We start from the raw sequence: 14880 nt of genomic DNA on the forward strand, positions 1-14880 counted from the left end.
TTTGTGCGCCAGGACTTTTGACCCTGGCTGTAGCTTTCCACAGGCGTTACAGAGCTCTATCACTCAGCCTTACACAGATAATTGTTGCTGTGGACCTGTCTAATGATAGTATCAGCCTGTCGTAACTGGGGTAATATGCGTGGCTTAGGTTGCAAGAAGCCTTTTTTTTGCCTAAGAAGCGAATTCTTTTTTTTTTCTTAAATTATTGGACAGCATTGTGTGACATTTCTTCCCTAACAGGTTTTTGCCACCTTTGTAAACCAGGATGACCAAAAACTAGAGCTGCTTCATTGTAGATAGAGTACAATCCTCTAACTTCGGACATCTTCTAACTTCGGACAGTTTACACTTTACTCCATAAAAATCTCTGTGTAAGCTTCACTGCATTGAAATAGCGCGCGAGAAATTCTAGAAAGATCTGCCGTTCCGTAAAATATAAACATATGCCGCATCGGCGAGATCTGTTCTGTAAATTACACACCCATGCTTTATCTTATCAAGGATGCCTAGTGATAATTTATAAGGTTATATTTGTGTTGATCAAGGCATTTTTACGTCACATTTTAACTTTAACCGAGACATAATTTTTGTGTTCAAAACCTGTATATTTACAGTGTCCGATGTTAGGGGTAGAATGATTTTTGGTAAATTATGTCTTAAATCTCCGATAATTTGATGAATTAAGTCTTTTTGAAATTGTTACGGCTTCAATAGGGTCATTCTATGCATTTACCATTATTTATAAGTGTTTCTCTGATACGAAGAAATTGTCCGAAGTTGGGGGTAATACAAACAAATTGTCGTGTTTTTAAGAAATGGCACCAAAACGATCCTACAGACGGTGGTCAGATGACGATATGGCCAATGCACTGGCAGAAGTTAAAAAAGGCATGTCGTTAGGAAAAGCTTCCAAACATTTTGGCGTACCAAAGCAAACACTAAGTGACAGGATTAACATGAAGTGCAAAACTGATAAACCTGGCCGACACACAGAGCTGACATGTGTCGAAGAAACATCGCTTGTCAATTACATAAAGTTTATGGCAAGCATTGCTAATCCATTGTCAGTGGCAGCTGTTAAGATGTTTGCTTGGGATATTGCCAAACGAAAGGGAAGCACTCGATTTAATAAGGTAACTGGCCCAGGACATAACTGGTGGCACAAATTTAAGAAACGACACCAAAATGACTTAACCCTTCGTAAGCGGATAATCTTGATAGAGGAAGAAGTAGAATGGCAAACGTGAATGTTATGAATCAACATTTCAATTTATTAAAAAAGACTTTAGAAGATCTTGACATAATGAACAAGCCAGACAGAATATTTAATTGTGATGAGACTGACATGACCATGGACATGAAATCTGGAAAAGTGAGTACCCAATTTACGTAGAAACGGCGAAGAACCTCTAATTATTGTCTACCATTGTCTAAGACCGAAGGCTTCGAACCCAGATCAATCGACATTCCCACATTCGAATATTTGACATTTTCTTATATTCTACACTTTTTTCATAGGTGATTGTGGAACGAAATTGTAAACAAGCTTACGCAGAGAGCAAGGGCAGTCGCGAACATATAACGGCACATGTTACCGTCTCGGCTGCTGATTATCCTTTACCCCCTTTTATTGTTTTTGAAAAGTGCTACCCAAGTGGCTCATACGCACGAACAGGTCCATACAAAGCTCTATATGGCACTTCACCTAACGGGTATATGGATAAGGAGTTATTTAAAAAATGGGTGCAACAGCTATTTATACCAGAAACTGAGCACGTTAAGAAACCATTGCTTCTTATCTTGGATGGACATGGTTCGCACATGGATATTGATACAATAGACCTGCTCGTGCAGAAAGATATCCATCACTTCTGCTTGCCACCGCACACGACAAACATTTTACAACCCCTTGACGTAGCAATTTTTAAGCCTTTAAAAACATATTTTTCGAAGCTAACGGATATTATTCCATCGTCACCTGAAAAGAAAAAAAAGAACCTCAGAGTCATAACAAAAGCAAGAGTACTTACATCTGAGGAACATATAAAATTATTCAGAGAAAAAGAAGAGAAAAAGAAAGAAGAAGAGGAAAAGAAAGAAATGCAGAAAAGAGAAAGAGGGAAAAAAAAGATAGCTGACATTAAAAAGCAAGAGAAAAATCAACGGCAAGAGCAGAAAAAACAGTCGCAGCCAAAAGAAAAGCAAACAAGGGCTTTAGAGGAACCGCAAACAAGTTCCTCATTAATCACGATAGAGCAGGCATCCTCACGACCATCGCGAAACAAGCGGAAAAAAATCGAATTTTTTGAAGATACTAGCAGTGAGGAGGAGGACGAAGAAATCATAACAACTAGCGAGAGCGAAGAAAGTGACGAATCATACGACAAGAAAACACATTGCTTCAGCTGCCGTAGAGAAAAGCTCCGGTCAAAGAGAGAAGAAAAAACATATGGATTTTTTGCGGAAAATGTGAGAAGTGGTTCCACGACGTATGTGAGAACCTAGTTGTTACGGCTGATGATGCTGACTATATTTGTCAGGACTGTAGGTGTTAGTGTGTTATTTGTACTTTTTAATAAAGTTCCAAACTATATTGTACATTTTCTTTGTAATCTTTTGCAACTTTACAGCGTAAACAAAATGCTCTTATAATGCTACCAAATATTTCATGACATATCCGAACGTTAACAGTTTTATTATCCCATATGCGGGATAAAAAAAAACTTTCGAGATTGGATTTATACTTCTGAGGAAACTAATTAGGCTGAAGTTAGCAACTGTCAGATGTTAGGGGAAGTTGTCCGACGTTAGGGGTACTTGGTGGAGCTCTTTGGTGGACGTTTTTTCCAGTGTGCGGTGCCAGCATGAGAGAAAGTTCGCCGTCAATATGGCCGCGTAGCTTGGAACGAACGATAAATTGCAGAACCAGCATTAGAAGTTGCGTAGATAAGGTTTTAGAGAGGTAAAACTGAAAAAGTGTCCGAAGTTAGAGGATGGTACGCTAGTGTCTTCTAAGAGTTGCACTGTTTCAGAAAGAGAATTGCAAAACCTTAGCCTGTTGGATAAGAATTCAGAAACAAAGCTATCCAATTGGGTCAATCATATTCCCCAAGAAACTGGTGTTTTTGTTTGCATGTTGTTGAGGTAATTCCTCTCAGTGTGAAGGGAGTGTCTCGTGTGGGGTTTATCCTGAGATACAATCGTCTTCTTAAACTTTCCAGCAACACAATTGAAGAAGATATCCTGAGCAACTTTTTATGGAGGGGGGGGGTTCGTTAAAGGTCAAATTGGAGCAGACGAATTTGTCACTTTAAACTTAATCTTAAATTCACATATATAATTGTCACAAAAGTTGAACAAATAAACAGACAAAGAGGGTAGGACAGTTAAAATGCACAGGATGGAGACCACCCTGAGTTGGCTGGCTCACAGGGCTAAGCTATTAATTTTGCAGTGTCGCCACTACAGCAAGGATTCGCGAGCGGTTAATTAACCTATTAACCATTCATCTAAAGGCGCGTACTGTTGGTTAAGGTCCAAGTAGAAAACAATACTAAAATCAGATCCGAAAGAATGTCCAATAACGGTCAAGGCATATAAGGAGCAAATCTAGTCTTTCTTAGTGTCACTAGTCTTTCCCAGTGCCAGTCGGTCTTTCCTAGCAGTCATGAAACCGTTACGGTAAACAGAAATTTATGATAAAGTGACAAAACAGCTGTTATATTGGGAAGCTTACGCATTGTTGTAGTAGCATCGTAGCATACGCTACGTTGAATACGTTTAAATTTTACTGCAAAGTTTAGCCGTTGTTTTCTCTGTGTTTTCTTAAGCTTTTTAATGTCTGCTGGTTGCTGAGAAAACACACTGTGGCTTTTATTCAGGTTAGCTTGCAGCAGCTAAGGCTTTTCAGTGGAAGCAGCAAGTACCTAAAATTCAAAAAGAAGTATTTTCCACGATTGTGGTTTGGCTTTTACGCAATAGCTCTTTCGTTTGGGAATTACCCAGGTTACCATTTGAATGTGAATGTGGCTCAAAGTTTGATCTTGCTCAGGCGTTATCCTGCAAAAAGGGTGGGTTTGTCACACAACGTCATAACGAAGTTCGTGATATAACTGCTCAGCTTTTGAAAGAAGTGTGTAAAGACGTACGAATTGAACCGATGCTTGCTCCACTAGAAAACGAACGCTTTGACCAGAAAAGTGCGATCACATCCAATGAAGCTCAATTAGATGTTAGCGCACTTGGTTTCTGGATTCCTGGCCAACGGGTATTCTGCGATGTCAGGGTCTTTGACCTTAACGCCCAGAGGTATAGGAACACAGAAATCAAACGTTGCTATGAAAGGAATGAGCAAGAAAAGAAAAGGTCATACAACGAAAGGGTTTTGCAGGTTGAAAATGGTTCTTTTACACCTTTGGTGTTTTCTACACACGGTGGGTTAGGAAGAGAATGCAAGAGATTCTATCAACGTCTTGCTGAGTTGATAGCAGATAAACGTGGTATACCAACGTCTATCGCTATGACGTTTGTCAGAACGAAAATTTGCTTTTCGTTACTCCGATCGACATTGCTATGCCTGCGTGGATCAAGATCATTGCGGCGGGATGTTAACATATCTGATATCGACATGTCTTTGACCAACACACTATCGGAAATAAGGGAATTCCGATAGCCGAAATAGTATTATATATATATATTATATATTTTGAGCGGCGGTCTCTCGCTATAGAAATAGACCAAAACAAAATTATATAAAATAACGTATGTTTGAATTTTCAAGGTATCAAGCCGAATAAACGGATGATACTATGTAATTTTATAATTTCTAATAAATAGCTCTTTCGTTTTGCTACACGATTTATTTTATTATAGGCAATTGGATGGTAATAAAGCTGAAGTTTTTGCGGGTGCAATACACAACTTTCCGGTTTCAAAAAATCATGCGCGCGCATCTTCATAAATGACGAAATTCATAATGGTAGAATTTTGGTAGGTAAACACTGCATTTCACCAGAAGACCAAACTTTAAAACCCTGTCAAAAACATTTAGCAATATTGGAAAATTGATACTCTAATCGAAAGTTCATCAAATTAGCTGTAATGTCTCGATACTGTGCCGTAACAGGATGTAATAATGGCGATTATTTATTAACAAAATGGCGTAAATCAATATGCAACGTTCATAAAGTATGTCATAATGAAAGTCAATGTTCTTGCGAACCACCTTTTACGTAAGCATTTTTTACATACATTTTTAGTATTTTATTGAAAGAAACTGATTGAAGTTGACGGAAAAGGAGTGTTTTATTTCTATTCTAGCTACAGCTAATGTATAGCAGCTAGCTAGAGCTACTAAAGCTGCATAGCCATAATGCATATAAACTTTTATTTTTAATAGATTGTTTCCATTTCCAACTGAGAAGAAGGATTGTATGATGAGGAAAATCTGGCTACAGATGATAAATCGTATGGATGCAGTAAAAAGGAACAAGTTGTGGTCTCCAGGAAAGTCTTCTAGAGTATGTTCCAAACACTTTGTTTCACAAAGTCCTACTGATAGTCACCCATTTCCATCATTGCATATGGGTTACAATTGTAAGCAAAAAGCTGAGACAGTTATGCGTCAGATAAAATCTTCACATAAAATGGAATCCCCTTTACAAGTTGCTGTTTCCACATTAAAAAATGCAAAGGAGAAATACGTTACAGAGTTACAGATTGCATCACTAATAGAATTCACCAAGAAGGAAGCACATTTAATAAATTCTGTTTATAGTCTTCCAATTATTTCACATAGTTATTTCTACCTGTTCAAAATGTTCCTGTTTTTGAGTAGTTATTTACCATTTTTCTGTATTTTTGCAAAATGTCGCACTGTTGAAAATGACCCGTCACAACAAAAACAGGAAAAGTTACTGTTGCAGCTGACTATTAAAGGGGAAGTTCGGTCAAAAATTATATTTTCATAATCAATAGTCATAAAAGAAAAAAAAAGAATACGATAATTCTTTTTAAATGAAACCCTTATTTTTCTGAAATAATCTGTGTTAACCACGCGTAAAAACACCTCCGTAGACTGACCACTTTACGTTTTTACGAAGGCTGGGTTGAGTTTGAATTATGACGTTTTATAGTTCAAAAAGCGAAGTTCGGTGTTGGGGATTAGGTGTAATCACACGAAGAAGCGTTTTGTTTATGCATTTTATTATTTCAATATGCCAAACTGTGCTGCCATCGGCTGTACAAATCGAAGTAGCAATAATAAAAAGACAGAAAAGGGTAAGGGAAGCGAGGAAAATAAGGAGGTAGATAACGAAAAGCTTACGACAAAAGACGAAGATAACAACGAAAGAAAAATCCGGGTAGTATTTTATCACATTCCTAGTGCGAAAAAAGATAAAGAGCTTCGGAATAAATGGCTACACAATATAAAAAGAAGTGGTACCTTGCCGAAAGACTCTATGTTTTATATTTGTTCTCATCATTTTGAACCAGAGTGCTTCGAAAGAGATTTACAAGTAAGTCTTTTCGTTACCTATGTTTCACCAAACAGCCAAACATTTGTCTTTCTCGTATTTAGAAAAATTCAACACAGTTTTATTTATTACAGCCATTTCCAAAACAAAACTATGTCAAAAAAAATCATTATATTTTCTTCGCATGTTCGCATCTTCTTTCCCCCAGTGCTGAATGTTTTTTTAACATCGAAAAATCCTTCAAGAACACGTGCTTTCGTAAGACGGGGGTAATGGAAATCTATTATTTTTAAATTTCTAGGCTGAACTAATGGGTTCTCCACCGCGGAAGAAATTTAAAGATAGTGCTGTTCCGACCTTGTTTAATTTTACAAAACAGCCTGAGAAACGTAAAAGAACAGAAAAAAGAATCGAAGACCGTCAGAAACGACAGGTAAAATAAGTGTCTATATGTTTTTGCAATACAGAGGGTTTGTTTTAAAATGAAATTTTGTTTGGTTATCTTCTAGCTAATTGATTCTATGCTGGAAACAGAAGCAAGTGATACTACACAACCTAAAAATAAACAAGAAATGGGAACCCAGACTGAAACAAATGGCGTTGATAAAGCTGTCAATGCTGTCAAGTGCACTAAGACACGCGGCGTTCAATGTCAATCATCACTGTATGTGAGTCATGAAAAGGTTGGAATCCAAGTTGCTCCAATAAAAGTGAAGATTCCAAAACCAAAAAAAAAGGACAAATGTTGTAATACCGATTTTTCTTTCTCGCCCGATGTAGAAGTATCGATGTCTGTCATAGAAGAATTTTCAGAATACGAGGAAGAAGCAATTAGTAATAATGAGAAAAGTCAAGACGAATCGTTCAATTTGGAAAATCTGTCAGATAGTGAGAATGATAACGACGTCGGATTTGCTCTCCGTGAATGGGATATAAATACCATTTTCAGATGGATATTTATTACGAATTGCCCATAAAGCACACGACGGTATAATTTTTCGCACACCTTTTCCCAACCTGTTATGTATCCACCACGTGTACTGTTTATAACCGGCAAAACGTAGTGAACTAAAAAGAAATTGTGATATAACACAAGTTTGTTCCCAAGTCCTTTCTTGCCCTTAACCCTTAAAATAAGATGCAATAAAAAAACGTACCAATTATCCGTGTGCATTGCATCGCCCCTTAAATTATTTAGAGCAGACAGTGCAGTGGTTAGTACTGGTTTACATAGACAAACCATCCCAAAAGTTTCGGCTTCAGTAATACATTGTTTTCCTAAAAAGAAAATTTTAAAAAATGACCCCCGTCTCAAGTTTTGATTTTTGAGCGCACGTTCTCATTCGATTTGTAAAGCTGAACAAAATAAAACAACCACCGTTGTGTTTTTTTTGTGAGATTGTTTTGGCAGTAGCGAATGATAACGAATAAAATATATGCGAAGGAGAGTTAAATGTTTTTGAGAAAAAACTCATGTTAGGCAAAATATTTTGAAAGAAGTTTTGCGTCAGTTGTCGTGTTCGTAGGCATATTTTTTTTTATCAACGCGAAGACCAATATTTAAAGGGAATATGTAGAGTTTTGTTATGGTTTTAAACACGAAAAAGAAAATTATGCTTGGCTAAATTTTTTGTTTATTTTACCTTCAAAATGATTGTCAGGAATTTCATTTGTATCCCTGCAACACAAGCTTTCACTGTACGACTCCATCGCTCTACAGTGACCACCGCATTGGCACCAGTTATTATTGCCGATCCTTGAAACTTCATCTTCTTCCTCATCACTCTCGGAACTACACGTTCCTAATTTATTCAGTTCTTCCGAAGAAAATTCTGGTTCAAAATTGAAGGGTCTGAGAGTGGATAAATCAGGTATGTCATCGTTTTCATCTTCGTTAGAACTTGAATCGCTTCGAATTTGATCCATTGCTTACAAAACTAACACTGTATTTTCAAAGAAGTAATTTGTTACAGATTTGAAAAGAAATATAGCAGGAAAGAAGTAGATTCTTCTAGCAAATTGTGTAGCCTGTGTTGTGACTCTTTCACGCGATGCAATGTTTTGAACTATAAAACGTCATACTTGAGTTAGAACCCAGCTTTTTTTTTTCTGACGCGCTTTTTCAAAAACGGAGCATTTTCAAGAAGTTTGTGTCAACATTAGAGACATTTCCGAAACTCCAAGTTTAATGAAGTAAAGTTTTTTTGTTTTTATAAGTATAAATACATGGAATTATAAAATAAAATAAATTTATTTTTTTTGACCGAACTTCCCCTTTAAAGCTCTTCTTAACAAAGTCAACATTCTCAACAGGCTTAATAAACAGCTGGAAGAGAAAGTAAAAAACTGTACATGCAAGAAACCTGTTAATGAGCTGCTATTAAATTCTGATGAAGATGTTATGTTTTATACTGGAATTACTTCCAGAATATTATTCGATAAACTATGTTCGTATATTACACCATATGTCAAACGTAAATGGAGAGGACTTAAAGAAACCAATATTACCCTAGTTAGAAAATATAAAAGGACACCAAATAAATCTGGTCCTAAATCAAAGTTATGTGTCAAAGATGAGTTCCTGTTAATGCTAATGAAAATTAGGCTTGGATTATTAGGGCAAGATTTAGCTCAAAGATTTGGTATTTCTGCTACTATATCTAGTCGCATATTTGCAACTTGGGTAAAAGCAACAGCAAGTGTATTGAAATCATTTGTTTACTTTCCTGATTATGGACATATTGCTGCTACAAGACCTCCAAGATTCAGAGATGTTCAAAATCTTCATTCAATAGCTGATGGTACTGAAATATTCATTCAGACCCCCAAAAATCATATAGCACAACGGCAAACCTGGTCTAGTTACAAGCACCATAACACTGCTAAAATATTGGTTGTAGTTTAACCTAATTCTCATATAGCATTTATATCCAAAGCATATAGTGGTTGCATTTCAGACAAAGAATTAACAATACAATCTGGATACTTAGACTTTGTTGAACCATATACAGATGTAATGGTTGATAAAGGATTCAATATTGCTGATGAATGTGCAGCTCGCTGTATCAATATAATTGTTCCACCAGGTAAAAGAGGTCAGAGCCAAATGTCACAAGCAGATGTTAGAAAAACCACTAAAATTGCAAAGTTGCGAATTCTGGTTGAACAAGTTATTTCTCGTTTGAAAAAGTTTCACCTCATTGCAAAAGAAGTTCCTATAACTCTTTTATGTCACTTAGATGACATCATTATAATTTGTGCAGCCTTATGTAACCTCAAAAAGCCGATATATGGAAAGTAAATATATATAATAAATAACCTAGCTATATAACGTATATATATACACATTGTTTTAGAATTTATTTACAATTTGGACAAAACCACTCTTCATCTTTAGGTGGAACATTCTCTGATTTTATTTGAACACAGAAAAAGTGATACCATAGTGGACATTTATCACAACCAATACTGTTTTCGTCAAATGATTTAGGTGCATATGGGAGTTCTTTTTTGCACAATCCACAGTAATATTTATTTTCCACTTTAGGTGCCTTGCTGGTGATTTTGTTGTCACAGTTATCTTTGTTCTTTCTTTTCTTTGTGCACTGCTCATCTGTTACATTTACAATTTTTGTTGGTAATAGTTTAGTGAGATTCTTTTTAATCGTTTTTTTGTTGTTTACATTTATGACACTTGTATTAGTTGATATTGTTTCTTTTGCTGCAATAACAAATCCACTGGTGATGTTAACATTGTATTAGTTTTTACTTTTGAATTAGGAGGTTCTACTTTTATTTTATTGCAATCCACTGTTATTTTATTGTTAACATGCGTTTGAAATGTAGGCTCTGATTTTTTCATTTTTCTTTTTGGAGTTTCTCCAATAATTAAGTTAGATGTTGAAGATGCTATAGGAATGATATTTACATTATTTATGGAAGTGGTGTACTCATTTTTCTTTTGGTTTTCGACATCTTCACTATTTTTCGAAGTAGAACATATAGTTGAACCTTTATTGATAATATTTTTATGTAATAATTCAGGTGCTATGTAGTGCGTCCAGAAAAAATCTAGTTTTTCTAATAAAGCAGTCCAAAAGTCTTCAACAAATGGAATTCTCTCTTGAAAATATCCATGGTGGGTATAAACAAAAAAGTCACAGTAGCTCCGGCCTGTTATACCCATTTGCCCTTCAATTTGAAAATAGTAACTGATGTTCTTTTTTAATGTCACCCTAGCTCCTAATTCGTCTGTAACTTCATGTAAATAAGAGAGATTATTGCTAGTGGGAATTTGATCTTTGATTGAAAACGGGCATTTTATTTCTACTAACCCTGCTCCACAGCATTCACATTCTACAAGCAAATCAGGAGATGCACCTATATAAGGATATTGCTTCAATACAACAAGACCAGAGTCTTGTGTTTTAAATTTTTTATGTTTTTTTTATTTAAAAGTTGATATTTTCTTTTTGCATGTGGCTCTAAAGATGTTCCATGTTTTAATGCATGTGTTGTAGGATTGTCTTTATACCCCATGAGGTCCGAAATTAAAGCATCAGCGGAAACTGTTTTTTTTGTTGATTGAAGTGTGGTAGTTTTTGTAAATACTCTGTGGAAATTCGATGCAGTGATTCGACCCTTTCTATGACTGTGCCATTCTGAACTTTGATTTTGATTTTTTGTTGCCTCATTGAGATATCTAATATGTTCATCAGTATAAACAAGGCTTTTTTTGAATGAAGTAATATTTTGGTCGCTGTCTATTTTCCTATTTTCTAAAAACGTTTCTGCTTCGGCGGGTAAAGTTAACAAAGTTGTTTTGTTTGAGTTCATTTTCTCTGCCTCTCTAGATATGCTAATGCCTTCCATACATTCCCACAAGGTACTGCCCTTGATGTCGTCTTTAATAACTGCGAATAGTTCTGTTCTGATGTTATCTTTATTTTGAAGCTTTTTTAGACGACTGGGATCAGATGGTGAAAATAACTTAAACTTTGCTTTAGCTTCATTAATTTTTTGACTAGCCTCGTGATCTTTCATGTAGTGTGGTTTATCGAAATGTATTTCACTAATCTCTTCAGCTTTTGTATTTACTTTCGTTCCTGAAGGGACGTTCCATGTACATAATGTACTGGTCTTGCTAGGATTAGTCATGCCCGCTCTTACTGCGTATTCAATGCGGAAACACATAGCTGTTATATGATTGCATGCACCATAAAGCCCAGCGGTACACGAGCAATAAGCACTTATGATTTGTCCACCAGGTCGACTTGGAGTATCTTTTACAATTATTGCCCAAACAAAGTAGGGTTTGTTGTTGACTCTTTGCAAAGGAACTACGCGACATTTCAACATACAATATTTTGAGTCTTCGCTTATTGTATTTATAAATATCTCACGAACAAACTGACATGCGAAATATGTGAACGATTTGCCTTGCTTGTAATCACTTTGCATACTCCTTAGAAAATCAGGCTGTTTCAAGCCGATGTAGTTTGCTATGTCAAGATAATTTAACGAAGGCCACGAGTTAATGCCACTTTTACTGTGCTCTCCAATCCACCCGTCTTTTAAAACAAGGGGGTCGTCAAATACGGTATCTTTCAACGTCAGTTTACTACGATACTCCTCCAAAACGTCTCTCTCTCTCTGTTCAAGTTCAGGGTCAACATCAATGTTATCACACCAAGCTGCATAAGCTCTGAAATCGTTTAAAATACGCTGATAAGAAAGTGAAAGAAAATTTTTTACTGAGTTTGTAAATAGACGAAAAAATACCTGGCAGAAAATTACCTGGCAGTTAGTTCTTCAAAGGATCCATCAGTGATTTTGTTTCTTACATGTAGAAAAGATTTTAAGGCGTTTGTACTCCACAGTTTAAATTTATCTAGGGACATATCCAAATTTATATCATCAGTCATATCGCAAGTGTTTATAGCTAACACGTGAATTCTCAAAAGAGTCACACGTGAAGTTTGTTTTGAAAATTTTCATTTCGCTCTTCGGCATAATTTTGGTTATGTAAAATGCGCAATCGAAATCTTATTTTGTTTTGAAAAGCGACAGCCGCAAAGGTTAAAAATCATTGATACGCCAGTGTAAAGTAAGAGAGATTTTTGATACTTGCATTGGTCTTTAACAAAAAAAAATTATATGGGCTAAAGCACCATTAGTTCCTTTCACGTTATAATTAAGTAGAACAAGATTTATATGAGTGAGAAAATAAAAAAATGGATAAATATCACATGTAAACATAATTTTTACAATCAAGATTTTTCCTTCAAAAACGCACAAAAATAATATTTCTTAGTGTTTTTTTATTGAAATACCAAGTTCAATCTTTCCTTTGTCGATATTTGTATAGGTTTTATATAGTTGTTGACAAGTTTAACTCTTTTTTTGAGATTTTCATAGTTATGTAAAATTCACCGTTTTTCGTGTTTACCTTCCAAAAAGCTACCATTATGATTTTTTTTTATTTTCCGAAACCGGAAAGTTGTGTATTAAATGAAAATTTTTGATCATTCTCCTTCAAGGGAGCCAAAGAATATAAATATTGCCTAAGTATGCCACTTTCTTCCCAATATTGTCCGTATACTTACGATTACCTTCAGTCTTTGATAATACCACGTCTGTATCAGAGAAGGTGCGTTTACAGCTGTGACACCTTTTCACAGCCTGAGGGCAATCATTTTTAATTTCGATGAACAAGAACATATTTGTTGGTTAAAAGCCTATCTGGATTAAGCGTTTCTATGCACGCATGCTTAGAAGCTACTTCCCAACAAACGACATTTTCATTTCCGTTCTTCTTAATCTCCTTCCGTGACAGCACAATTGGTGATACCTGTTGCTTCTCCTGGAATTCATCAAATCAAGAAGAAAATAATTCGACTTCAGCTAAACGCGCACGCCTATGCTTTGCAAGTGGTGTGCTTTTAAGTCTAGCGTTCTTTGGTTTCACAAATAGTTGCGTCTGACTTGGAACAAATTGCAAAAAATGTTAATGTGTTGCTGTTGACGTTGGAGAGACCAGCGATCCCATGTTATCAGCTGCACAATAAAATGTTCATACCCATTAGCAAGCCTGTATTTTCCGATACCACGCAAGGCACGAACAGCTTCCGAACAATATTGATCAACAAAGTCCCTGAGTAAGTTTTTAGTGTACCAGACATAATGATTTACAATTAATAACTTTGACATAATTCTGCCAATCCTATATTCAGCATTATCCCTAAATCTGACCATAAATTCGCCTTTTGGGGGGAAAAAACAAATATGAACATTTGAAGTTGAAAAAAATTCTGGCAAAAGTTTTTCCAAGTTAAAGTCACGAATGAAAGAATAACAAAGAAAGAAAATGAAACTTTAATAAAAGAAGCGATAAAAATAAAAACAAACCTTTGAAATGGCTTCAAATCTTCATCATCAGAAAACTCCATTTAACTAAAACTGTTTTAAAAAACCTTCTTGGATGCTTATTAATGAAATGGGTATCGAATGTGTGTTTCCGACATCTCACTACAAAATGGGTGACCTGGTTTCCATTCATTGTTGTTTTTATACAACAGGCGTTTTTGAAGGTTTTTTACCCAAAGACGAAACCAGGTATAACCATTAGTTTCACAGAACAATCAGAGAGCTGACAGTAACCGAAGAGAACAACCGGAGAACCAGCAGCGAATGAAATGGGAATTCTGTGCGGAAAAAAATATAATATTTTTCCTTCTTTCCATTCATTTCAAACATTTCAAATGTGGCGAGACAGAAAGAAGTCGATTCCTTGATGCAGCTAACTGTATCGTTGTAAGACCGGGGGTTCACATAAATGGTAAAATTCAATATAATAAAGAAATGCAATAACTAGTATGGTGGCCCATTGGTACCAACGTAAAGCAATAAAATGAATAAATGTTGAAAAAAATCGTTCTTAAAAGTTCTTTTTTTCTTTAATTAATGTTTTAATTTTATTATTTTTTTAATTATTATTTATTTAAAGTAAAAATATATAAAGTAAAAACAAAATTGTCCACATTTCCTCTTGCCGTGTATGGTTGTCTAGACACGTTTTCCAGAAAAATAATTTTTCTTAAAGTATGGACGTGGAACTCTGATCTAAATTGGAAATTTTACACGTCTAGTTTCTGCTGATGACTGTCCGCGGACCTCTTCGAGGTGACCCAGCTAGACATCCAGGGTACTAAGGTTCAGAAATATGGGTCGAAACCTACCTGCCCTTGGTTAAAGTTCTGTTCATCTTTTCAAATGTGTTGTGTCCTTTTTATTTTATTTTTTTTATATATTTTTTTAATTCCTTGTAAAAAGGGAGAATTGTGCTTTTAGAGGCATATTCTCTAGAGGAGTACAACCTTTAGCTTGTTTCCAAAGACCTAACAGG

At 35.6% G+C, this 14880-nt stretch overlaps 4 protein-coding genes across 4 annotated transcripts; 3 read left to right on the top strand and 1 right to left on the bottom strand.

The window, feature by feature from the left end:
* Positions 1-4930: 4930 nt before the first annotated feature.
* On the top strand, positions 4931-5969 carry LOC130640807 (uncharacterized). Its single transcript, XM_057447366.1, has 2 exons — positions 4931-5231; positions 5399-5969. Exons 1-2 carry the CDS (start codon positions 5101-5103, stop codon positions 5967-5969), a joined length of 702 nt encoding a protein of 233 aa, XP_057303349.1. The 5' UTR covers positions 4931-5100.
* A 681-nt stretch (positions 5970-6650) lies between these two features.
* Positions 6651-8264, top strand: LOC130640808 (uncharacterized). The gene is made up of 2 exons (XM_057447367.1): positions 6651-6909; positions 6986-8264. The coding sequence occupies exons 1-2, from the start codon at positions 6787-6789 to the stop codon at positions 7451-7453; spliced, it is 591 nt and encodes a 196-aa protein (XP_057303350.1). The 5' UTR covers positions 6651-6786; the 3' UTR covers positions 7454-8264.
* Positions 8265-8664: 400 nt separating this feature from the next.
* On the top strand, positions 8665-9777 carry LOC130642165 (uncharacterized). The gene is made up of 3 exons (XM_057449249.1): positions 8665-8669; positions 8790-9277; positions 9434-9777. The coding sequence occupies exons 1-3, from the start codon at positions 8665-8667 to the stop codon at positions 9775-9777; spliced, it is 837 nt and encodes a 278-aa protein (XP_057305232.1).
* Positions 9778-10874: 1097 nt separating this feature from the next.
* LOC130640806 (uncharacterized) lies at positions 10875-12979 on the bottom strand. The gene is made up of 2 exons (XM_057447365.1): positions 12273-12979; positions 10875-12180 (listed from the first exon to the last, which is right to left on the bottom strand). Exons 1-2 carry the CDS (start codon positions 12398-12400, stop codon positions 10875-10877), a joined length of 1434 nt encoding a protein of 477 aa, XP_057303348.1. The 5' UTR covers positions 12401-12979.
* Between the last annotated feature and the right edge of the window lie 1901 nt (positions 12980-14880).

Source organism: Hydractinia symbiolongicarpus, chromosome 4 (assembly GCF_029227915.1).
Source record: "Hydractinia symbiolongicarpus strain clone_291-10 chromosome 4, HSymV2.1, whole genome shotgun sequence".
Classification (NCBI taxonomy): Eukaryota; Metazoa; Cnidaria; class Hydrozoa; order Anthoathecata; family Hydractiniidae; genus Hydractinia; species Hydractinia symbiolongicarpus.